The sequence below is a fragment of the Oncorhynchus gorbuscha genome, linkage group LG05 (assembly GCF_021184085.1).
Source record: "Oncorhynchus gorbuscha isolate QuinsamMale2020 ecotype Even-year linkage group LG05, OgorEven_v1.0, whole genome shotgun sequence".
Classification (NCBI taxonomy): Eukaryota; Metazoa; Chordata; class Actinopteri; order Salmoniformes; family Salmonidae; genus Oncorhynchus; species Oncorhynchus gorbuscha.
In genome coordinates, this window is record NC_060177.1 from 29004316 (window position 1) to 29028971 (window position 24656).

General features: G+C 46.4%; 1 protein-coding gene across 1 annotated transcript in view; it reads left to right on the plus strand.

The window, feature by feature from the left end:
* The window catches only part of LOC124035792 (immunoglobulin superfamily DCC subclass member 3-like), a 121954-nt gene that overhangs the window by 68436 nt on the left and 28862 nt on the right, over positions 1 to 24656 (plus strand). Inside the window, exons 5-7 of the mRNA XM_046349525.1 lie at positions 1864 to 2001; positions 10683 to 10841; positions 15654 to 15819. Of these exons, the coding sequence (XP_046205481.1) occupies positions 1864 to 2001; positions 10683 to 10841; positions 15654 to 15819 (463 nt within the window). The remainder of the gene's footprint in view (positions 1 to 1863; positions 2002 to 10682; positions 10842 to 15653; positions 15820 to 24656) is intronic.

Consider the following 24656-nt stretch of genomic DNA (forward strand, 5'->3'; position numbering starts at 1 on the left):
CTCATTACTCATACATGCATACATACTAGAGCTCGACCGATTATGATTTTTCAACACCGATACCGATTCTTGGACGACCAAAAAACCCGAAACCGATTAATCTGCCGATTTAAAAAATAAATAAAAAAGAGAGAGAGATTTATTTGTAATAATGACAATTACAACAATACTGAATTAACACTTATTTTAAATTAATATAATACATCAATAAAATCAATTTAGCCTCAAATAGATAATGAAACATGTTCAATTTGGTTGAAATAATGCAAAAACAAAGTGTTGGAGAAGAAAGTAAAAGTGCAATATGTGCTATGTAAGAAAGCTAACGTTTCAGTTCCTTGCTCAGAACATGAGAACATACGAAAGCTGGTGGTTCCTTTTAACATGAGTCTTCAGTGTTCCCAGGTAAGAAGTTTTAGGTTATAGTTATTATAGGACTATTTCCCTCTATACCATTTGTATTTCATTAACCTTTGACTATTGGATGTTCTTAAAGGCACTTTAGTATTGCCAGTGTAACAGTATAGCTTCCGTCCCTCTCCTCGCTCCTCCCTGGGCTTGAACCAGCAACGACAACAGCCACCACATCGAAGCAGCATTACCCATGCAGAGCAAGGGAAACAACCACCCCAAGGCTCAGAGCGAGTGAAGTTTGAAACGCTATTAGCACGCGCTAACTAGCCAGCCATTTCACTTCGGTCACACCAGCCTCATCTCGGGAGTTGATAGGTTTACAGTCATAAACAGCGCAATGCTTGACACACAACGAAGAGCTGCTGGCAAAACGCACGAAAGTGCTGTTTGAATGAATGTTTACCCGCCTGCTTCTGCCTACCACCACTCAGTCAGATACTTAGATAGTTGTATGCTTGTATGCTCAGTCAGATTATATGCAACACAGGACACGCTAGATAATATCTAGTAATATCATCAACCATGTGTAGTTAACTAGTGATTATGATTGATTGTTTTTTATAAGATAAGTTTAATGCTAGCTAGCAACTTACCTTGGCTTACTGCCTAACAGTCTCCTTGTGGAGTGCAACGAGAGAGAGGCAGGTCGTTATTGCGTTGGACTAGTTAACTGTAAGGTTGCAAGATTGGATCCCCCGAGCTGACAAGGTGAAAATCTGTCTTTCTGCCTCTGAACGAGGCAGTTAACCCACCGTTCCTAAGCCGTCATTGAAAATAAGAATGTGTTCTTAACTGACTTGCCCAGTTAAATAAAGATTAAATAAAGGTGTAAAAAAAATCTGCAAATCAGCGCCCAAAAATACAGATTTCAGATTGTTATGAAAACTTGAAATCGGCCCTAATTAATCGGCCATTCCGATTAATCGGTCGACCTCTAATACATACATACATACATACATACATACATACATACATACATACATACATACATACATACATACATACATACATACATACATACATACATACATACATACATACATACATACATACATACATACATACATACATACATAAATATTTTCCACCATAATTTGCAAATAAATTCATAAAAATCCTACAATGTGATTTTCTGGATTTCTTTTCCTCATTTTGTCCGTCGTAGTTGAAGTGTACCTATGATGAAAATTACAGGCCTCTCTCATCTTTTTAAGTGGGAGAACTTGCACAATTGGTGGCTGACTAAATACTTTTTTTGCCCCACTGTACATACATGCTCACACACATACACACCTTCCCTAGATACCCACCCAACACACAAATATGTGGCTATGCATCATCTCACACAGTGTCATCGCCAAGATGATGCAGAACAGTGAAATCCAATTAAATGTTGCAATCCATAAAGCTCTTGCACGCTCACGCTTGCGTCACTCTCTTCTCCCCCAGTATCCCAGTCTTCTGTTTACAAAGAGCCCATGATCCTCGTGGGTCCTGAAAACCTCACTCTCACCGTTCACCAGACGGCCATCTTGGAATGTGTTGCCACAGGATATCCCCGCCCCATCGTGTCATGGAGCAGGCTTGGTAAGACCAAAACCCCGCTGTCTCTTTTACATCAAATCAAAGCTGCAGCCTTCAGGGTGCTGAACAGGGGTTAAACCCCCCTGCCTCTCAGACCTTAAGGGCTATAGAACCCTTCTATCTTCCACAAGGTTCCATGCTAGATTGCTTGTCTAGTTTGCAATCATCCGAAACCCGACTTACATCACTACTGCAGCTGACATAAAACCATGTCACCATAGTAGTATAGCTGAATTATATAAACATTTATATAAAGCACACAGGCAAAATACAGAGATTGAAGAGGACATTCTGTTAAACGGGATATTTTGATACATTAAGATACAGCGGCTTTGTGTGTGAAATTGGTCATTGTATGCTGCCTTCACTGCATACACGGATCCCATTGTTTCCCAGATGGATCCAAATGATTTGGAATGTTGAAAGCCTATTTACCAGACATTATCTTGCTGACCTTGATATAAATGAATGGAGAAAAAAAAGCTGTGTTCTGTGACTGCTTCTAATGTGGTACAGCACAGTGATTAAGTAGGCTACTGCTGTCCAGTGTGTATTTGTGTGTGTTTTTGTACGCACGTACAGTTGTGTGGATGTGTGTGTGCATGTATGTATGTGTGTCTGGGTTAGCTCATCTCTGAATTGTGTACATACGTGTAGTATGTTCCTTTATGTCATGTCTAATAGAACATTCATCTTCTGTACACATGAAGCAGGGGATTGCAGCCTATATGAGTCTTTGCGGGGCTAAACACAATCTTATTTTTTGATGAATGTATTCTTTACTCTCCTGGTCGAGATGAACCTCTAAAGTGAGTAAGTGACAGACGGTTGGAGATCCACCGTAATTGCTTAGAGGTGTTGAGCCCAGGCAGGATTCAGCCCCCCACACTTTAAACGTTCCTCTTGGCTATCACTCAGACTCTGCCACTACCAATTTTGCAATCTGATATTTGTTTTTCTAAGCTATTATCCAATCTGATTTGCTGTTCAAAATGTAAATTGCAGCCCCTCCCCAACCAGAGAGGAGCCATAATCAGATTGTGGATATTGCCTTGCACGATGTTGCTGTAATTAAATGCTGACAGGATGGGATTTCAACAGGGGCGTCATGCAGCCATTATTTTAGAGGGGGGCACAAAGTATGTAAAGATGGAGGGGGTGGTATAGTTTGAGAATTTTTCATTTTTCAAACACATGAAAAACAGCTTTTTCCTGCAATCTAGACCCATAATAATTATTGCCTAATTTTATGTAAAAGAAAAAATAATAATAAAATTGTATTGGTCAAATACACATATTTAGCAGATGTTATTGTGGGTGTAGCGAAATGTGTTCCTAGCTCCAACAGGGCAGTAATATCTAGCAATTCACAATAATACACACAAATCTAAAATTAATGAATTGAATTAAGAAATATATAAATATTAGGACGAGCAATGTCGGAGTGGCATTGATTAAAATGCAGTAGAATCCAGTATATACATATGAAATGAGTAAAGCAGCATGTAAACATTATTAAAATGACTAGTGTTCCATTATTAAAGTGACCATGTGATTCCATGTCTATGTACATAGGGCAGCAGCCTCTAAATTGTGGGGTTGAGTAACCGAGTGGTGGCCGGCTAGTGATGGCTATTTAACAGTCTGATGGCCTTGAGATGGAAGCTGTTTTTCAGTCTCTCGGTCCCAGCTTTGATGCACCTGTACTGATCTCACCTTCTGGATGATAGCGCGGTGAACAGGCAGTGGCTAGGGTGGTTGATGTCCTTAATTGTATCTTTGGCCTTCCTGTGACATCGGGTGCTGTATGTGTTCTGAAAGGCAGGCAGTGTGCCTCCGGTGATGCGTTGGGCAGACCGCACCACCCTCTGGAGAGCCCTGCGGTTGCTGGCGGTGCAGTTACCGTAACAGTCCGATACAGTGATACAGTCCGACAGGATGCTCTCAAATGAACATCTATAAAAGTTTGTGAGGGTCTTAGGGGCCAAGCCAAATTTCTTCAGCCTTCTTCACCACAATGTCTGTGAGGGTGGACCATTTCAGATTGTCAGTGATGTGTATGCTGACTAACTTAAAGCTTTTTACCTTCTCTACTTTTGATGTGGATAGGGGTGTGCTCCCTCTGCTGTTTCCTGATGTCCATGATCAGCTCCTTCATTTTGTTGACATTGAGGGAGAGGTTATTTTCCTGGCACCACTCCCCCAGGGCCCTCACCTCCTCCCTGTAGGCTGTCTTGTCATTGTTGGTACCTTATATAATGTTACTTACCCTACATTATTAATCTCATATGCATACGTATATACTGTACTCTATATCATCGACTGCATCCTTATGTAATACATGTATCACTAGCCACTTTAACTATGCCACTTTGTTTACATACTCATCTCATATGTATATACTCTACTCGATACCATCTACTGTATCTTGCCTATGCTGCTCTGTACCATCACTCATTCATATATCCTTATGTACATAATCTTTATCCCCTTATAATGTGTATAAGACAGTAGTTTTGGAATTGTTAGTTAGATTACTTGTTGGTTATTACTGCATTGTCGGAACTAGAAGCACAAGCATTTCGCTACACTCGCATTAACATCTGCTAACCATGTGTATGTGACAAATACAATTTGATTTGATTTGGTAGTCAGGCTTACTACTGTTGTGTCGTCTGCAAACATGATGATTGAGTTGGAGGTGTGCGTGACCACGCAGTCATAGGTGAACAAGGAGTACAGGAGGGGGCTGAGCATGTGCCCTTGTGGGGCCCCTGTGTTGAGGATCAGCAAAGTGGAGGTGTTGTATCTTACCTTCACCACCTGGGGTCGGCATGTCAGGAAGTCCAGGACCCAGTTGCACAGAGCACCTTTAAGAACGGGGACAGTATAACCGGAGAGAGCCATGATTCTGTGAAACAGAGTATGTTACTGTCCCTGATGTCTAGCTGGAAGGAGATCCTCGCCCTGAGCTCGACTACTTTATAGTCCAGAGACTGAACATTAGCGAGTAATATACTCAGAAGCGGTAGATGGCGTGCACGCCTCGTGAGTCAGACTAGAAGTCCACTCTGAATACCTCTCTCCACCGGCGGCATATTGGAGCAGCCTCTGGGATAAGTTCAATTCACCTGGGAGGTGAGAATGAAGGGTCCAGTTCGGGAAAGTCTTATTCCTGGTCGTAATGCTGGTGAGTTACCGCCGCTCTGATATCCAAAGGTTATTTCCGGCTGTATGTAATAACACAAAAAAATGTTCTGGTCTAATAAAGTAAGAAATTACACACAAACAAATCTAAATACTGCAGCGTTGTTTAGGAGCTCGAAGCAGAGCTGTCGTGTCTGTTGGCGCCATCTCTATATATGATTTTCTGCATAGGTTATTTAAGCATACCTCTTTAGCTTTTCAATTGTAATTTTAATTAATGATGCACATTGATTCTTTAAAGGTGCAATATGCAGAAATTGCTCTGCCATTTCCTGGTTGCTCAAATTCAAATAAGGGCCTCCCGGGTGGCGCAGTAGTCTAAGGCTAGCTGTGCCACCAGAGATTCTGGGTTCGAGTCCAGGCTCTGTCGCAGCCGGCCGCGACCTGGAGGCCCATGGGGCGGTGCACAATTGGCCCAGAGTCGTCCGGGTTAGGGAGGGTTTGGCCAGCAGGGATATCCTTGTCTCATCGCGCACTAGTGACTCCTGTAGCGGGCCGGGCAGAGTGCATGCTGACCAGGTCGCCAGATGTTTCCTCCGACACATTGGTGTGACTGGCTTCCGGGTTGGATGGGCATTGTGTCAAGAAGAAGGGTGGCTTTGTTGGGTTGTGTTTCGGAGGACGCATGGCTCTCGACCTTCGCCTCTCCTGAGTCCGTATGGGAGTTGCAGCGATGAGACAAGACTGTAACTACTACCAATTGGATAACATGAAATTGGGGAGAAAAAAAGGGGTTACATAAAAATTAAAATAGATCACCCAATTTCAGTTTGTGACAAACAAGTATTTTGACGTCCGGATGAAAAGTGTGCCCAAAGTAAACTGCCTGCTACTCTGGCCCAGAAGCTAGGATATGCATATAAGTAGTAGATTTGGATAGAAAACACTCTGACGTTTCTAAAACTGTTAGAATAATGTCTGTGAGTATAACTGATTTGGCAGGTGAAACCCCGAGCACAATCCATCCAGGGAAATTTATTTTTGTGGTCATTGTGTTTTCCAATTGTTTTCTAATTTCCTATTTATGAGGAACCTGGTTGCAGTTCCTATTGCTTCCAAAAGATGTCAACAGTCTTTAGAAATTGGTTGATGTTTTTCTTTTGAGAAATGAAGAGTTAGTGCTATTCATTGTAAGTGTCACTACAGATGGACTCTACTGTGTTGGTGAGCGTGAACTGGAACGCGCTTCACAATGTTTTTATCCGGTATTAGAAACAGTTTATTCCGTCTTAAATTTGATCGATTGTTTGTTTACGTTTTAGGGTACCTGAGGTTGGATTAGGAACGTTGTTTGAAATGTTTGGACCAAGTTTACAGGTAATTTATTAGATACTTTGTAGGCATGTTGGGCGAGTTGAAACCGGTGTATTTCTGAATCAAATAAATTGACATTTTTGGGACATAAAGAAGGACATTATTGAACAAAAGGACCATTTGTAATGTTTCTGGAACATTTTGGAGTGCCAACAGAAGAAGATCTTCAAAAGTAAGGTATTAATTATATCGCTATTTCTGACTTTTGTGGCGCACCTGTCTGAATGAAATATGATTTTCATGTGTTTGTATGCGGGGCGCTGTGTCTCAGATAATCGCATGGTCTGCTTTCGACATAAAGCCTTTTTGAAATCTGACACAGCGGCTGGATTAACAAGAAGTTAAGCTTTATTTTGATGTGTAACATATATATGTTCGTGAATGTTGAATATTGATAATCCTGTAGTTTGAATTTGGCGCGTTGCCATTTCACTGGATGTTGTCAAATCGATCATGCTAAATGGATTGGCACGTGAAGGGATCCATAAGAGGTTAAGACCGGGAAGCATAGAAATAGCACACATAGAACAGATCAACCGCTACTTAGACCTGCTTTCGATGAAAATGACAGATCTATTACTCACATTTCTATGTAAATTTGGTCAGGTTGCCCTAAAAGGTACATATTGCAGCTTTACTAACTTTTATGCCTTAGATGTTTACTAGAACTGCCACACCGGTATATAGTACAATAACCCAATATTCAAAGCTATTTTAGTATTTTCTAAAGTCTAGCAACCTTGCCTGCAGGCAAGCCAGCAGAGATAGTTATTCAAGCTACTCTATCTTGAGTTATAGCCTGAAATGGCTTGGTAGCTAATTATGAGGTTGGGAGATTGGGAACCTATCTGGGCTAGCTAAAGCCAACTTGATAAAATTGGTAGGTGACTAGTATTACAGAGAAACAACAACATTTTTTGTTTTATTTATTAATCAAAAAGGAATCAATAGGCCACATAGCTTGATCAAATTCATTTACAAACATTCCTCCTGCGAATCCTGCCCATCACCGGCAGTTAAAATCAAATCATACACTGTGTGTGTTACTCGATACTCTCTCTCCTCCGCTGACGAAGCATATCTTTGCTCTGTGGTGCATCTGGGAAGAATGGGGGGTGATAGTCAGTATGTCCCCTCTGCAAAATACTGCTGATAGATCTTTTTTATAAATAATGATGATGAAGCGGGGGCTTCAAAAAAAAGTTATTCATTTAACATCTGAAAATTTTAAAAACAGGACAAATCTGAGGGGGCACGTCTCCTTGTGGGCATGACGCCTCTGGATTTTAGTGTATTAGATTACAGGGAGTGACGGCCTGGGGATAAGCTGGATAATGAATTTAATAGATTCACATCAGTCATTCCTTAATGCCAGAGTTTGTTTGGAGCTTTTCATTCATCAGCACTGGTGCTCTCTGGGCTACTTTTTGCTGGCTCTCTGCCTGCTTTGACACTAACTACATTACAGACTGACATAGAGATAGCGGCATCCATTCAGACAGCACATACACACACACACACACACACAGACAGATAGAGACCGAGAGAGAGATCAAGTTTCTGTGAGAGAGAGTGTGTCTGGAGAGATAAGAGTTAGCCATCTGTTGATTTTACAGTTCACTCAGCAGCTAGCCCGACTTGAGTCAGGCTTATTGTAGAAGGGTAATAACGGCCATTATATGGTTCACAGTTGTTTAGCCACTCCTTTAGTTATGACTGGGGCTGGGAGTGGGAGGGTCAGGCTGAGAGCCTGAGGCTTGCACTTAATAGTACCATGGAGCATGTTTAAGTTATACTGTTCTAGCCATAGCTTCTACTACAGTCAATAGGAAACTCCACTTGCTGACATAGCTGACCGGGCTGTTTCAATTGGATTGTAAATATGTCTGAATAATAGGTTCCTATGTTCTACTGAAAGTCCTGTCGCCTACAGCCCACTGCTGGTGCTGTTCGCTGCAGCTACAAGAACACGGAAAGGGCTGAGGTTTGTATATTCTATTTTGAAGGCATTCTCGTGAACTCTGTCTGGATGCACTGTCCACCTTTTTCCATTTCTCTTCAGCCCACAGTGCATTGTCTTGTCATGGTCCAGGTTTGTGGAGTGTTTCCAAATGCCCCTCCCTTTCCTTGTGGTGGCTCTGCTCAGATGCACACAGTGTTCACAGAGGAGATGTGTGTTGCCCTCCTATAAAAGGCCTGGGCCAGACCATATGGTCCCAGTCTCTGGCTGGCTGGCTAGCTGTCTGCTAGCTGTCTGTTTGAAGATGTGAGGAGAGGAGGATGGCCAGTCTGCTTTCTCTGCAGGCTTTTAGCATAGCGGCCATGTCCCCCGCACAGCCCTTTAACACTCTACGCCGGGACACACAAGACGCAGATGTTACAAAGATAGAGAGGGACTGAAATATCTTCGGCTGTGCCATGTCTTTGTTGGTCCTACCCCCATTATAAGGCCATTGAAATAGGAAGAGACAGAGAGCAGGACAGGGTATTTGATGGAGGGACAGAGGGGAGTGGCAGCCTAGCTTATCCATGTAGCTCTACCTGCTCAGAGGGCATTTCCCCAGTTTAAAGCATGGTGTGCCTAAGGCAGTAGAGGGCTTTGTCAAACCGTGAGATCAAACTGGTGTGTGTGCGTGTGCATGTATGTGTGTGTGTCACTAGCCTGTCAGAGCGGGGTGGGGAGGACGGGACTGGGGATGTAAAACAGACCCCCTCACACACACATACAATTACACACACTAACACATAATGGAGTCGTGGCAACATAGTTCTTCTGCGTCACTGACTGTGTCGGCGTGGCCTTGGCCCTCACCCAATACACTCGCTCGTTTGCACACCTTTCTACTAAATATGGTGATTCTCACAAGACGTGCTCTGTCACACTTGTGAGAACTGCTCTGATATTTACTGTGGAATGTGTTTTGCAGCGTTATGGGGCAATTTTATTGACTTCATTTTATTTTTACAGGGACAGTGCACATCAATCAACGTTTCAGTAAAAGTGCCGGTTTTAGCCAGCCGGCTAATTTTCAACCGCAGTCCCTGGGCAGGTTATTAAAAACAATTACAAAATAGACAATCATTGAGCAGCGAGCACACGCAGAGCAACATAGGACAAGCAAGACGTAGCATACAGACAGAGCAACATAGGACAAGCAAGACGTAGCATACAGACAGAGCAACATAGGACAAGCAAGACGTAGCATACAGACAGAGCAACAGAGGACAAGTAAGACGTAGCATACAGACAGAGCAACATAGGACAAGCAAGACATAGCATACAGACAGAGCAACATAGGACAAGCAAGACATAGCATACAGACTGAGCAACATAGGACAAGCAAGACGTAGCATACAGACAGAGCAACATAGGACAAGTAAAACATAGCATACAGACAGAGCAACATAGGACAAGCAAGACATAGCATACAGACAGAGCAACATAGGACAAGCAAGACATAGCATACAGACAGAGCAACATAGGACAAGCAAGACGTAACATACAGACAGAGCAACATAGGACAAGCAAGACGTAACATACAGACAGAGAAACATAGGACAAGCAAGACGTAGCATACAGACAGAGCAACATAGAACAAAAAGCAGCAAAACAAAATCCATAAAAGCAACAAAGTGTTTCCACACCTCACAAGCTACAGACAACAGACATGGAAAGCGGCAACACACAGCTAGGGACCATGTTCACAAATCTGATTGACCTTTAGCCATGTCTTCATGTTTTTTGTGAAAGTGTGATAGGTGGTGCAGTTATGTGTGTCTGATGGCAGTGTATTCCAGACATGGGAAGCTCTCACAGAGAAAACGGATTTACTAAATTTGCTTTTCCTTAATTAAGGGAACTATACAGTCACCTCCAGCGTCTCCTCTTCTCCAGCGTATATATATTTTGTGTACATTATAGTATGTTTAATCAATCATTTATCTCCCTTGGTATTTTTATAGCCTTTTTTAGTATATTTAAAGTGTTTTTTATTTTTTATTCTAAGCTAACTCGGCTAATTTGCTATCTCACTCCTTTCCTCTTCTCTCTCTTTCTCTATCTCTATCCCTTCCCTAATTTCATCTCCTGTCCTATTGTCTACTCTCCTCCCCTCCCTTCCTTTCCTCCTCTTCTCTATTCTCCTCCTGTCCTCTCTCCTCAGATGGCCGTCCGATAGGTGTGGAGGGCATCCAGGTGCTGGGTACAGGGAACCTGATGATCACAGATGTCGGGGTCCAGCACTCTGGCGTCTACGTCTGCGCTGCCAACAAACCAGGGACCCGTGTACGCAGAACCGCTCAGGGACGTCTGGTGGTCCAAGGTGAGCCTTCAGTTACACACACACTCAGGATAGTGTGTGTGTGTGTGTGTGTGTGTGTGTGTGTGTGTGTGTGTGTGTGTGTGTGTGTGTGTGTGTGTGTGTGTGTGTGTGTGTGTGTGTGTGTGTGTGTGTGTGTGTGTGTGTGTGTGTGTGTGTGTGTGTGTGTGTGTGTGTGTCAGTGTGTCAGTGTGTCAGTGTGTGTGTGTGTGTCAGTGGAAGCTCCTCCCACCAGCCTCCACTGGTGTGTTTGAATGGAAATCAATTTTAGCTCCCCACAAGGTTAGTAAAACAAATGTGTGTGTGTCTCATTCGCTGTGCAATTTTCTTACACATTTTTTACCAGTTGGAGGTGGTTAGTAGCAGGAGGCATTCAGCGTGTTCCTCACATGCTTATCAGCCAAAGAACCCTGCCCTTGGCCCCAGCCAATAGCAATACTGCTCCCAGTCAATATTTCATTGAAACTTCCTGTCTGTTGTTAGACAAGGCCCTGCTATAGAAGGTTCTGGAAGAAAGCCATGCTGTTGATTATGTGACGATGTCTATGGTTTCTTTATCAATCAGTGAAAACTAGAACGCGCCCTCAGCTAACGATCTGGTGCGATATACAATACATGTGTTTTATGATAAGAAACAAAAAGGCTGAAGCCTTGCTGTGGACACAGCCTTCAAGAAGCATTGTTTCATATTCTCATGGCAGAAATGTTCTCCTGGACGTATTTCACAGTCGGGGCGCATATGACTGACTGACTGTCTGGCTATGAGAGGGTTGTTATGGTGATAAGGCCTCGGTGACTGTATAGAGTAGCAGCATACATGCTACTCTCCCGCCGTCCGGCCGAATGTTTTGATCAGAGTAAGGTAGGCTGTTGCTTAAGAGAATTGATGTAATCTTCCAGGCCAGATGGTTGGCACAGCGGCCCTCTGCTCACTGCACTACCCTTCATTTACCTCAGAGTGAGAAAGTGAGGGAGAGAGAGAGAGAGAAATGGAAAAAGAGAGAGAGTAATAGAGAGTAGGGGGAGAGGGAAAGAGAGAAGGTTAGAGAGAGAGAGGAGAGGATTGAAAGACGGAGAGCGAAAGATAGAGAGGGAATGGGGGAAAGAGTGCTGATCAGACCCGCACCACAATTGCACATCAATACTCTCCCTGACCCACCATCCCCCTGCCTCCCTCCAGCCCTTCCCTCCAGCCCCTACTCACATACACACAGCCTCTAAAGAGCAAACAGAGAGAGTTGGAGAGAGAGAGATGAAAAGGGAGAGAGAGAGAGAGATGAAAAGGGAGTTGGACAGGAGGGTCGAGCCAACCTAATCCTCATCATACCACAGTGCCTAGAATGGTGTGAATTTCAGGTCCCGCACTTTTACTGACAGGGTGACAGTATGGAGATAGCTGAGATTAGAAAACCATTGTAACACCTCTTCTCTTAAGATGAGAATTAGATGGATAGAGGATGCTAAATAACTAGAACTGGAAAGGGGAAGGTTTGTTTACAGGAAGATAGTTTAGATAGAGGATGCTAAATAACTAGAACTGGAAAGGGGAGGGTTTGTTTACAGGAAGATAGTATAGATAGAGGATGCTACATAACTAGAACTGGAAAGGGGAGGGTTTGTTTACAGGAAGATAGTTTAGATAGAGGATGCTAAATAACTAGAACTGGAAAGGGGAGGGTTTGTTTACAGGAAGATAGTATAGATAGAGGATGCTAAATAACTAGAACTGGAAAGGGGAGGGTTTGTTTACAGGAAGATAGTATAGATAGAGGATGCTACATAACTAGAACTGGAAAGGGGAGGGTTTGTTTACAGGAAGATAGTATAGATAGAGGATGCTAAATAACTAGAACTGGAAAGGGGAGGGTTTGTTTACAGGAAGATAGTATAGATAGAGGATGCTACATAACTAGAACTGGAAAGGGGAGGGTTTGTTTACAGGAAGATAGTATAGATAGAGGATGCTACATAACTAGAACTGGAAAGGGGAGGGTTTGTTTACAGGAAGATAGTATAGATAGAGGATGCTACATAACTAGAACTGGAAAGGGGAGGGTTTGTTTACAGGAAGACAGTATAGATTGAAGGGTTGGTAATGACTCACATCAACACCATTATCCCAGAAACCCTAGACCCACTCAAATTTGCATACCGCCCAAACAGATCCACAGATGATACAATCTCTATTGCTCTCCACACTGCCCTTTCCCACCTGGACAAAAGGAACACCTACGTGATAATTCTATTCATTGACTACAGCTCAGCGTTCAACACCATAGTGCCCTCAAAGCTCATCACTAAGCTCAGGATCCTGGGACTAAACACCTCCCTCTGCAACTGGATCCTGGACTTCCTGACGGGCCGCCCCCAGGTGGTGAGGGTAGGTAGCAACACAACTGCCACGCTGACCCTCAACATTGGAGCTCCCCAGGGGTGCGTGCTCAGTCCCCTCCAGTACTCCCTGTTCACCCACGACTGCATGGCCAGGCATGACTCCGACACCATCATTAAGTTTTCAGATGACACAACAGTGGTAGGCCTAATCACCGACAAGGACAAGACGGCCTATAGGGAGGAAGTCAGAGACCTGGCCGGGTGGTGCCAGAATAACAACCTTATCCCTCAATGTAACCAAGACTAAGGAGATGATTGTGGACTACAGGAAAAGGAGGACCGAGCACGCCATTCTCATCGACGGGGCTGTAGTGGAGCAGGTTGAGAGCTTCAAGTTCCTTTAGAGCCCATATCAACAACAAACTAGAATGGTCCAAACACACCAAGACAGTCGTGAAAAGGGAAGGACAAAACCTATTTCCCCTCAGGAAACAAAAAAAAATTGGCATGGGTCCTGAGATCCTCAAAAGGTTCTACAGCTGCAACATCGAGAGCACTGGTTGCATCACTGCCTAGTACGGCAATTGCTCGGCCTCTGACTGCAAGGCACTACAGAGTGTAGTCCGTACGGCCCAGTACATCACTGGGGTTAAGCTGCCTGCCATCCAGGACCTCTACAGCAGGCGGTGTCAGAGGAATGCCCTAAAAATTGTCAAAGACCCCAGCCACCCCAGTCATAGACTGTTCTCTCTACTACCGCATGGCAAGCAGTGCCAAGTGTAGGACAAAAAGGCTTCTCAACAGTTTTTACCCCCAAGCCATAAGACTCCTGAACAGGTAATCAAATGGCTACCCAGACTATTTGCATAGTTAATGTGTCGCAGCATCGTAAAAACAGGGGTTGGGGGGGGCTGCTATATTGGCTAACCAGGCTATCTGCATTGTGTCCCACACACCACCCGCCAACCCCTCTTTTACGCTACTGCTACTCTCTATTCATCATATATGCATAGTCACTTTAACCATATCTACATGTACATACTACCTCAATCAGCCTGACTAACTGTCTGTATGTAGCCTCGCTACTTTTATAGCCTCGCTCCTCTATATAGCCTGTCTTTTTACTGTTGTTTTATTTCTTTACTTACCTATTGTTCAACTAATACCTTTTTTGCACTATTACTGCAAGTAAGCATTTCACTGTAAATACCTGTTGTATATGGCGCACGTGACAAATAAACTTTGATTTGATTTGAGATAGAAATATTAGAACCAGAAGGACAGCTGACTGGCAAATAAACCTGCTGAAGGGAAAATAGTTGCTGATTGTGGGAATGATCTCATTCTAAATTACGACTAGATGATCCCTAATTGCGGTCTAATTGTCTTCCCACTCATTAGGAAGTTATTATGAAAATAACTCTTTTCATATATGAAAATATTGATGTGGCTAATAATACCTGCAGCTATGAATAATGAGGGGAGATAATTACCCCAACAGAAATAACAACAAACAGCTCTGATCAGATCCGGAGGAGTGTAATCACACATTTGAGGCGAAACTAAACACTGTTTAATTAAGAGGTAATAGAGATTTGCATTACCTGTTGCTTTGTGTCAATTAGCGCAAACGGAGCATGGCTCATAGCTCAAAGAGAGGAGGGAAAGAATGACTCCTAGGGAGGGAGGGATGGAGGGAGGGATGGGGGAGGGAGGGAGGGATGGGGGGTGGGTGGGGGGAGGGAGGGAGGGAGGGATGGGGGGAGGGAGGGATGGGGGGTGGGTGGGGGGAGGGAGGGAGGGATGGGGGAGGGAGGGATGGGGGAGGGAGGGAGGGATGGGGGAGGGAGGGAGGGAGGGATGGGGGAGGGAGGGAGGGAGGGATGGGGGGAGGGAGGGAGGGATCATTGGCTGGAGGCTGAAGGTCAGTAGCTGTGAAATTGTGCAACACTGAAAGACTTTCGGGAAAGATACTGTATCTGCACTGCATTGCCTTTCACTCAGTTTATGTGTTCTATACCAGTTATTCTGCATTTGTGAATAGATTCCCTGTTCTCTCCTCTTCCTCTTCCTCCTCCTCCTCCCTTTTTGTGTTCCTAGATGTTGCTTCTCAGTTCCAATGACGATAATCTGATCCTCAGCTAATAATTGTTATGCTAAACACTGTCTCTAATCCCCACCCAATCTAATTCTGATCAATGTGATTAGGCTGGATTAAGCCCAGGATAATACACCTTTATTCCTCTCTCCCCTTTTATAAGTCCCTCTAGGAGGCTCTGGGAGCTTCCTGCTTTTTCAAAATACCTTGGTAGCTTATCTTTTCTGACCACTGGTGAAAACTCATAGTTGTTGTGCAGCATAGTATGGGGAATGAGAAAGGCCCTGTCAGCAGGTTACTGTAGCTGTGTAGCAAGGCACTTTATATTCAGTTAGTAAGTAGCCCACTATCTGTCTTTCTCTTTCCCCTGCGTCTGCCCACAGCCCCGGCAGAGTTTGTGCAGCCTCCTCAGTCCATCTCCCGGCCGGTGGGCACCACTGCTATCTTCACCTGCCAGGCGCAGGGCGACCCTGTGCCCCAGCTCACCTGGCTGAAGAACGGCCAGATCCTGGAGCCTGGAGGGCACGTCAAGCTCAGGAACAACAACACGTGAGTTAACGTACAGCCATGGAGATACATATACTAAGTGCGCTCTATTGAATTGTGTGCTGAAAGCAACAGGGACTGTACTCACTCTGTATGGTAATAACACTATATCCGTTCATGCATGCAGCCATCCATCCACTGTAACAAAGCTACATGCCGTATGTGCATATGGCTGGCAGTGTCGTCGGCGTAATCAAACGCTCCATTATTTCTGATCTACTGCGCTAATGAAACAGCTGGCCAAGATGTCTGCCAAGAGATACACTGACTTGTTTTAAATGGAGCTGTGACATTACATTACGAGGGTATCTATCGAATGACTGCTGGACCGGCTCCCAAGGCTGTCCGGTGGAATTTCCAGGAACAGAACAGAAGGCCCGGCCAGTGTTTTGTGTCATTTAACATTCTCCATAAGAGCGATGACGAGGCCAGGTTACTGTGTTTAGTGTTGTGTTGGGCGGGTTGGGGCAGGCAGGGAGAGACGGGAGGGTTGTAAATGAGCCTGGGACTGGCCTCGCTCCAGGTCTAGGAGAGTGGCTCTGTGTCGTGATAATGGTTCAAGTCTGCTACTGTATTTGGAGCTTTGCTGTTTTATTGTCCTGAGTGGTTGTCACCACCGGTGTTTCCCCAGAACTGTTAAACACTGAGCCAGACAGCCTGGTGGCCGGTGTCAGAATGCTTCTCATTCAGGTCAAAGAGTAGACTCCAAACATAGCTAGGAGTTATAGCTCAGTAATATCTTCAGGATGGTTGTCCTGAATTTGGTGCGCATACTTTTCAAGGTATTCTGTCAATGTCCTGCGTGTGTTTGCATGTTTTCCAGTTGAAGATTTCACAGCACCTATTCCCTATACAGTGCACTGCTTTTGACCAGAGCCCAAAACACAAAGAATATAGTATGTCATTACATATGAGGCAGATCTATATTTGTTCACGCAGACAGGGGAGATCGTATTATGCATACATTCTAACTGTCAGCCTTTGAAAGATTTATAGGTTAGGTGCGTTTCTGGCTGTGGGAAATGAAAGAAATTCTGTTCTATATACGGGTTTATTATGCGTGATAAGTTCAGTGCTGTACACCAGCTGTGTTTTGCAAGAGTGAGAATCCGTGAGTGTTAATATTTATAAATGCAACGGATGGTGAAGTGATTACATTACTTATGCACAAGAAAATCAATAAAGCGGGACAGTGAAGTTCATGTAAATGATGCAGGTGTTCCAGACCTAGTGGTACATGGGGAGAGAGAGGCCGAGGCACTACCATCACTCAGACACACTGTTCTCCTCTACCAGTCACAGAGATAGAGAGAGAGAGAGGGTCAGGCAGAGAGAGAGAGGCCGAGGCACTACCATCACTCAGACACACTGTTCTCCTCTACCAGCCACAGAGATAGAGAGAGAGAGAGGGTCAGGCAGAGAGAGAGAGGGCCAGGCAGAGAGAGAGAGGGCCAGGCAGAGAGAGAGAGGCCGAGGCACTACCATCACTCAGACACACTGTTCTCCTCTACCAGTCACAGAGATAGAGAGAGAGAGGCCGAGGCACTACCATCACTCAGACACACTGTTCTCCTCTACCAGTCACAGAGATAGAGAGAGAGAGGCCGAGGCACTACCATCACTCAGACACACTGTTCTCCTCTACCAGTCACAGAGATAGAGAGAGAGAGGCCGAGGCACTACCATCACTCAGACACACTGTTCTCCTCTACCAGTCACAGAGATAGAGAGAGAGAGGCCGAGGCACTACCATCACTCAGACACACTGTTCTCCTCTACCAGCCACAGAGATAGAGAGAGAGAGGCCGAGGCACTACCATCACTCAGACACACTGTTCTCCTCTACCAGTCACAGAGATAGAGAGAGAGAGGCCGAGGCACTACCATCACTCAGACACACTGTTCTCCTCTACCAGTCACAGAGATGCCGAGGCACTACCATCACTCAGACACACTGTTCTCCTCTACCAGTCACAGAGATAGAGAGAGAGAGGCCGAGGCACTACCATCACTCAGACACACTGTTCTCCTCTACCAGTCACAGAGATAGAGAGAGAGAGGCCAGCACTACCATCACTCAGACACACTGTTCTCCTCTACCAGTCACAGAGAGAGAGAGAGAGGCCGAGGCACTACCATCACTCAGACACACTGTTCTCCTCTACCAGTCACAGAGATAGAGAGAGAGAGGCCGAGGCACTACCATCACTCAGACACACTGTTCTCCTCTACCAGTCACAGAGATAGAGAGAGAGAGGCCGAGGCACTACCATCACTCAGACACACTGTTCTCCTCTACCAGTCACAGAGATAGAGAGAGAGAGGCCAGGCACTACCATCACTCAGACACACTGTTCTCCTCTACCAGTCACAGAGATAGAGAGAGAGAGGGTCAGGCAGAGAGAGAGAGGCCGAGGCACTACCATCACTCAGACACACTGTTCTCCTCTACCAGCCACAGAGATAGAGAGAGAGAGGCCGAGGCACTACCATCACTCAGACACACTGTTCTCCTCTACCAGCCACAGAGATAGAGAGAGAGAGAGGGTCAGGCAGAGAGAGAGAGGCCGAGGCACTACCATCACTCAGACACACTGTTCTCCTCTACCAGCCACAGAGATAGAGAGAGAGAGGCCGAGGCACTACCATCACTCAGACACACTGTTCTCCTCTACCAGTCACAGAGATGAGAGAGAGAGAGGCCGAGGCACTACCATCACTCAGACACACTGTTCTCCTCTACCAGTCACAGAGATAGAGAGAGAGAGGCCGAGGCACTACCATCACTCAGACACACTGTTCTCCTCTACCAGTCACAGAGATAGAGAGAGAGAGGCCGAGGCACTACCATCACTCAGACACACTGTTCTCCTCTACCAGTCACAGAGATAGAGAGAGAGAGGCCGAGGCACTACCATCACTCAGACACACTGTTCTCCTCTACCAGTCACAGAGATAGAGAGAGAGAGGCCGAGGCACTACCATCACTCAGACACACTGTTCTCCTCTACCAGTCACAGAGATAGAGAGGGTCAGGCAGAGAGAGAGAGGCCGAGGCACTACCATCACTCAGACACACTGTTCTCCTCTACCAGCCACAGAGATAGAGAGAGAGAGGCCGAGGCACTACCATCACTCAGACACACTGTTCTCCTCTACCAGCCACAGAGATAGAGAGAGAGAGAGGCGAGGCACTACCATCACTCAGACACACTGTTCTCCTCTACCAGCCACAGAGAGAGAGGCCGAGGCACTACCATCACTCAGACACACTGTTCTCCTCTACCAGTCACAGAGATAGAGAGAGAGAGGCCGAGGCACTACCATCACTCAGACACACTGTTCTCCTCTACCAGTCACAGAGATAGAGAGAGAGAGGCCGAGGCACTACCATCACTCAGACACACTGTTCTCCTCTACCAGTCACAGAGATAGAGAGAGAGAGGAGGCACTACCATCACTCAGACACACTGTTCTCCTCTACCAGTCACAGAGATACCATCACTCAGACACACTGTTCTCCTCTACCAGTCACAGAGATAGAGAGAGAGAGGCCGAGGCACTACCATCACTCAGACACACTGTTCTCCTCTACCAGTCACAGACAGGCACTACCATCACTCAGACACACTGTTCTCCTCTACCAGTCACAGAGATAGAGAGAGAGAGGCCGAGGCACTACCATCACTCAGACACACTGTTCTCCTCTACCAGTCACAGAGATAGAGAGAGAGAGGCCGAGGCACTACCATCACTCAGACACACTGTTCTCCTCTACCAGTCACAGAGATAGAGAGAGAGAGGCCGAGGCACTACCATCACTCAGACACACTGTTCTCCTCTACCAGTCACAGAGATAGAGAGAGAGAGGCCGAGGCACTACCATCACTCAGACACACTGTTCTCCTCTACCAGCCACAGAGATAGAGAGAGAGAGGCCGAGGCACTACCATCACTCAGACACACTGTTCTCCTCTACCAGCCACAGAGATAGAGAGAGAGAGGCCGAGGCACTACCATCACTGAGACACACTGTTCTCCTCTACCAGTCACAGAGATAGAGAGAGAGATCAGACACACTGTTCTCCTCTACCAGTCACAGAGATCAGAGAGAGGGTCAGGCAGAGAGAGAGAGGCCGAGGCACTACCATCACTCAGACACACTGTTCTCCTCTACCAGTCACAGAGATAGAGAGAGAGAGGCCGAGGCACTACCATCACTCAGACACACTGTTCTCCTCTACCAGTCACAGAGATAGAGAGAGAGAGGGTCAGGCAGAGAGAGAGAGGCCGAGGCACTACCATCACTCAGACACACTGTTCTCCTCTACCAGCCACAGAGATAGAGAGAGAGAGGGTCAGGCAGAGAGAGAGAGGCCGAGGCACTACCATCACCCAGACACACTGTTCTCCTCTACCAGCCACAGAGATAGAGAGAGAGAGGCCGAGGCACTACCATCACTCAGACACACTGTTCTCCTCTACCAGCCACAGAGATAGAGAGAGAGAGGGTCAGGCAGAGAGAGAGAGGCCGAGGCACTACCATCACTCAGACACACTGTTCTCCTCTACCAGCCACAGAGATAGAGAGAGAGAGGGCCAGGCAGAGAGAGAGAGGCCGAGGCACTACCATCACTCAGACACACTGTTCTCCTCTACCAGCCACAGAGATAGAGAGAGAGAGGCCGAGGCACTACCATCACTCAGACACACTGTTCTCCTCTACCAGCCACAGAGATAGAGAGAGAGAGGCCGAGGCACTACCATCACTCAGACACACTGTTCTCCTCTACCAGTCACAGAGTAAGAGAGAGAGAGAGGGTCAGGCAGAGAGAGAGAGGGCCAGGCAGAGAGAGAGAGAGCGAGAGCGCACATTAGGCGCTGGAGTTGGATGGCTGAAGCAGACTGTGTTGTAGGGAAAGAGTGATGGAGAGAAAGAGAGATGGAGAGAAAGAGAGATGGAGAGAAAGAGAGATGGAGAGGGGTCAGAGGGCAGCCTAGTGATAGACCTCCACCTGACACTGCTCTGCATCTCTCTGGAGCCTCTCATGCATCACACCACTACGCTGGGACTGGTTTAGTATGGAGGCCAGAGTTCCAGCACCAGCATTAGCTAATTGGCTGATAAACTGAGGTAGCCGAACACGAAATGTAGCCAGCCCAGTCATTTATGGAACATAATTTTTTGTGGCATCCTAACTTACTGTTGTGAGGTAAGTGTTTGGGTGCGAGGCTGGTAGCTTACCTCATTGCTATTCTGATACATTCCTACAGCCCATCGTACGTCTCCATCTGGTGCGCTACAGTATTAGTTCTACAGAACAGTCTACAGAACTCACTCTCATGGTTGGGCAGGCCCAGTTCAAGCCCAGTTCAAGCCCAAGTAGCCCTTATTTTCTGTTGTCGTCACAGCAGATCCTGCTGTTTTCCTTTCCTATGGAGGAGTAAATGAGAGGATAGACAACCACATTCAACAGGCCCCAGTCTTCCCTACAGGTGCAAGGCAGAGGTAATGATATGCCCCTCCAGCTCACTGTTTCTGCTGTTATATAGATATCTTGTATCTGATATTGGAGGTCTGCCTCTGTGCATGATTACCTAGCAGTGTGAGATTTTAATTTGAATGTTCCACCATCCCTAGCAGTGTGTGTGTGTGTGTGTGTTTGCGTGTTGTGTGTGTGTGTGTGTGTGTGTGTGTGTGTGTGTGTGTGTGTGTGTGTGTGTGTGTGTGTGTGTGTGTGTGTGTGTGTGAGGAATTGTATTGGTTTAAATGTGCTGGGAAATGGAAAAACATCTTATTGCAATCCATGCGTGTAACAGTAGGCAGGCTATCAACACACCACCCACTACTTTGCAATGTGAGCTGGAGGAAGTATTAATTTTGAAAACATATACTTAATAGTTTGAAGCCTGAACGGTTTACTTCATATTATGAGTAATGTCTTACCTTGCTTCAAAGTAGCCGAGGCAAAATCCAACCATCGAAACGTGGAGGCAATTATTTTCTAAAGACTTCCTGCTGTCATTAACCAGCATTTCTCTGCTGTTCTATTGGTTTTCATATCAACTTTCTTTCATTGTTGAGAAGCCAAAAGCACAATCCCAGTCATATTAACAACCCATCCTCGTTGTTGCATCGTTAGATTTCCCCCTCTGAGTTTCTAACTGAGATTTTCATTCCTGTCACATATGGAACAGCTCTCATCAGGTGAACTGTTTAGAAGTTTAGAATGGTGTTTTCCCACTAATTGCATTTTGGCAAATATTTTATTGGCTTCTTCATTACAGGAGTTGCATGTTCTGTTCAGATGAATTACCATGATCTAAATGTGATTTATTTATTTCTGAGCACAGTGGGTAGACACCCTAATTGGTTACACAACCAATTCATATGGGTCCGGTAAATCTCTCAAATGGCCAGTAAATTCAAATCTTCCCGGTCACGTTGTTTCGATGCCACATGTTCCTAATGGAAACCCTGGTGTGTACATGTCTGTTCCTGCAAATGGAAGGGACAACACTAGAGACATGCACATACTGCACATTGTTCCCTACAGCTTTCTCTCATGCTGCTGACCTGCCAGAGAGGATAGGATAAGAAAGAATAGGGATCGATTGTGTATTTTACTCACGTGCATGCACACACATTAATCAAAGAACACACGTACGCACACACACACACATTCACATGCATACATACACACACATATCAAACATGCAAATTCTCCTGTGCATTGCCCTTTAGACGGTCTCCCTGCAGCACGCTGTAACCAATTACACACTCTACCTAATGCCACACTGTAACCAATTACACACTGTGACAGTCTGACTGGTGTGAACTCTGTGTGAGCTAAGATGGTGTCACAATAAATTCAGATTGGCAGCTAATGCAAATATAACAGTAGGATTATATTGTTTTGGCCAGGGACTTTACTTAGTGTGTGTGTGTGTGCGCTGGATGTTGGTTGGTTGACGTAGACGGGCAGAGAGTTGATGTTCTTCTCACGCAGGGCACTCAGGGGTGGTCACAGGCTGTTCCTTAAACATGAAACACCATTACCGGGGTAATGAAGGTGCTTCGCTGACCTCCATCAGAATCATGGCCTCAGAATGTGCTGCCCTGTCCGTTCTCCGGGGAGTACGACACTTATGAAAGGACTGTCAATAGGAATATCTAAACCAGCCTGGCCCATCCATGACGTAGTCAGGATCAGTAGGTATCAAACACAGTCAGGCAGTGAATTGAAATTGCAGAGTAACATCTGAATCTGGGTAGAATGTCAGCCGACAGTAGTAAATGTAGAAATGGCATGATTTGTGGAATAGTTTTGACTTGTGAGGGTTGACTGTAAACTGAGGGCGAGACTAATCTTCTCCTATGTTTTTATGGGGATTGAAGACTTCTATGATTTATTTGTGTGAGTAAGTTTCAGTGAAGAGATGTGTCCTACTCCCTCTAGGAATATTCCACTGGGCTGCATATTTTTGTGTGTAGCTGAACCTAATTAAAAGGGAACTATGTTTTCCTTTTTTTCCTGTTTTCATTCTGTGGAAGCCCCGTTTTGTGATTCCAGCGAGCTGGGACCCGGGCATTGGCCTTGACCTCTAACCCTGCCTGCAATCAGTCATTTCCGTGGGCTTTCCGTGAGACAGCTAATTGCTCCTCCCTCTTCAAAGCCCCTGCTCTCCCCCCTCCCCTCTCCCCCTGTTCCCTCCTTCTTCCCTTTTTCCCCTCCCTCTCTCTAGTTTAGCCTTTCACAGGCCTTCGTTCAGTGACAACATTGCAAAATCGGCCCCAGTGGCTGAACAACAGAAACCTCCCACGCCCCCAGCCCACTGAACCCAGTTAGCCCGCACAGCTTCCTATCCCTAGCCCAGTGAGGCTACCCTATCCCCAGCCCAGTGAGCCCACCCTTGCCTCAGCCCCAGCCCAGTGAGCCTGCCCTAGCCCCAACCCAGTGAGCCCACCCTAGCCCCAGCCTAGTAAGCCTACCCTAGTCCCAGCCCCAGCATAGTGAGCCTACCCTAGCCCCAGCCCAGTGAGCCCACCCTAGCCCCAGCCTAGTAAGCCTACCCTAGTCCCAGCCCCAGCCCAGTGAGCCTACCCTAGCCCCAGCCTAGTGAGCCTACCCCAGCCCAGTGAGCCTACCCTAGCCCGAGCCCAGTGAGCCTACCCCAGCCCCAGCCCAGTGAGCCTACCCTAGCCCCATCCCCAGTCCAGTGAGCCTACCCTAGCCCCAGCCCAGTGAGCCTACCCTATCCCCATCCCCAGTGCAGTGAGCCTACACTAGCCCCATCCCCAGTCCAGTGAGCCTACCCTAGCCCCAGCCCAGTGAGCCTACCCCAGCCCCATCCCCAGCCCAGTGAGCCTACCCCAGCCCCATCCCCAGCCCAGTGAGCCTACCCTAGCCCCATCCCCAGCCCAGTGAGCCTACCCCAGCCCCATCCCCAGCCCAGTGAGCCTACCCCAGCCCCACCCCCGCCCAGTGAGCCTACCCTAGCCCCATCCCCCACCCAGTGAGCCTACCCTAGCCCCATCCCCAGCCCAGTGAGCCTACCCTAGCCCCATCCCCAGTCCAGTGAGCCTACCCTAGCCCCATCCCCAATGCAGTGAGCCTACCCAGTTCCAGTCCAGTGAGCCTACCCTAGCCCCATCCCCAATGCAGTGAGCCTACCCAGTTCCAGTCCAGTGAGCCTACCCTAGCCCCATCCCCAGTCCAGTGAGCCTACCCTAGCCCCATCCCCAGTCCAGTGAGCCTACCCTAGCCCCATCCCCAGTCCAGTGAGCCTACCCTAGCCCCATCCCCAGTGCAGTGAGCCTACCCAGTTCCAGCCCCCTC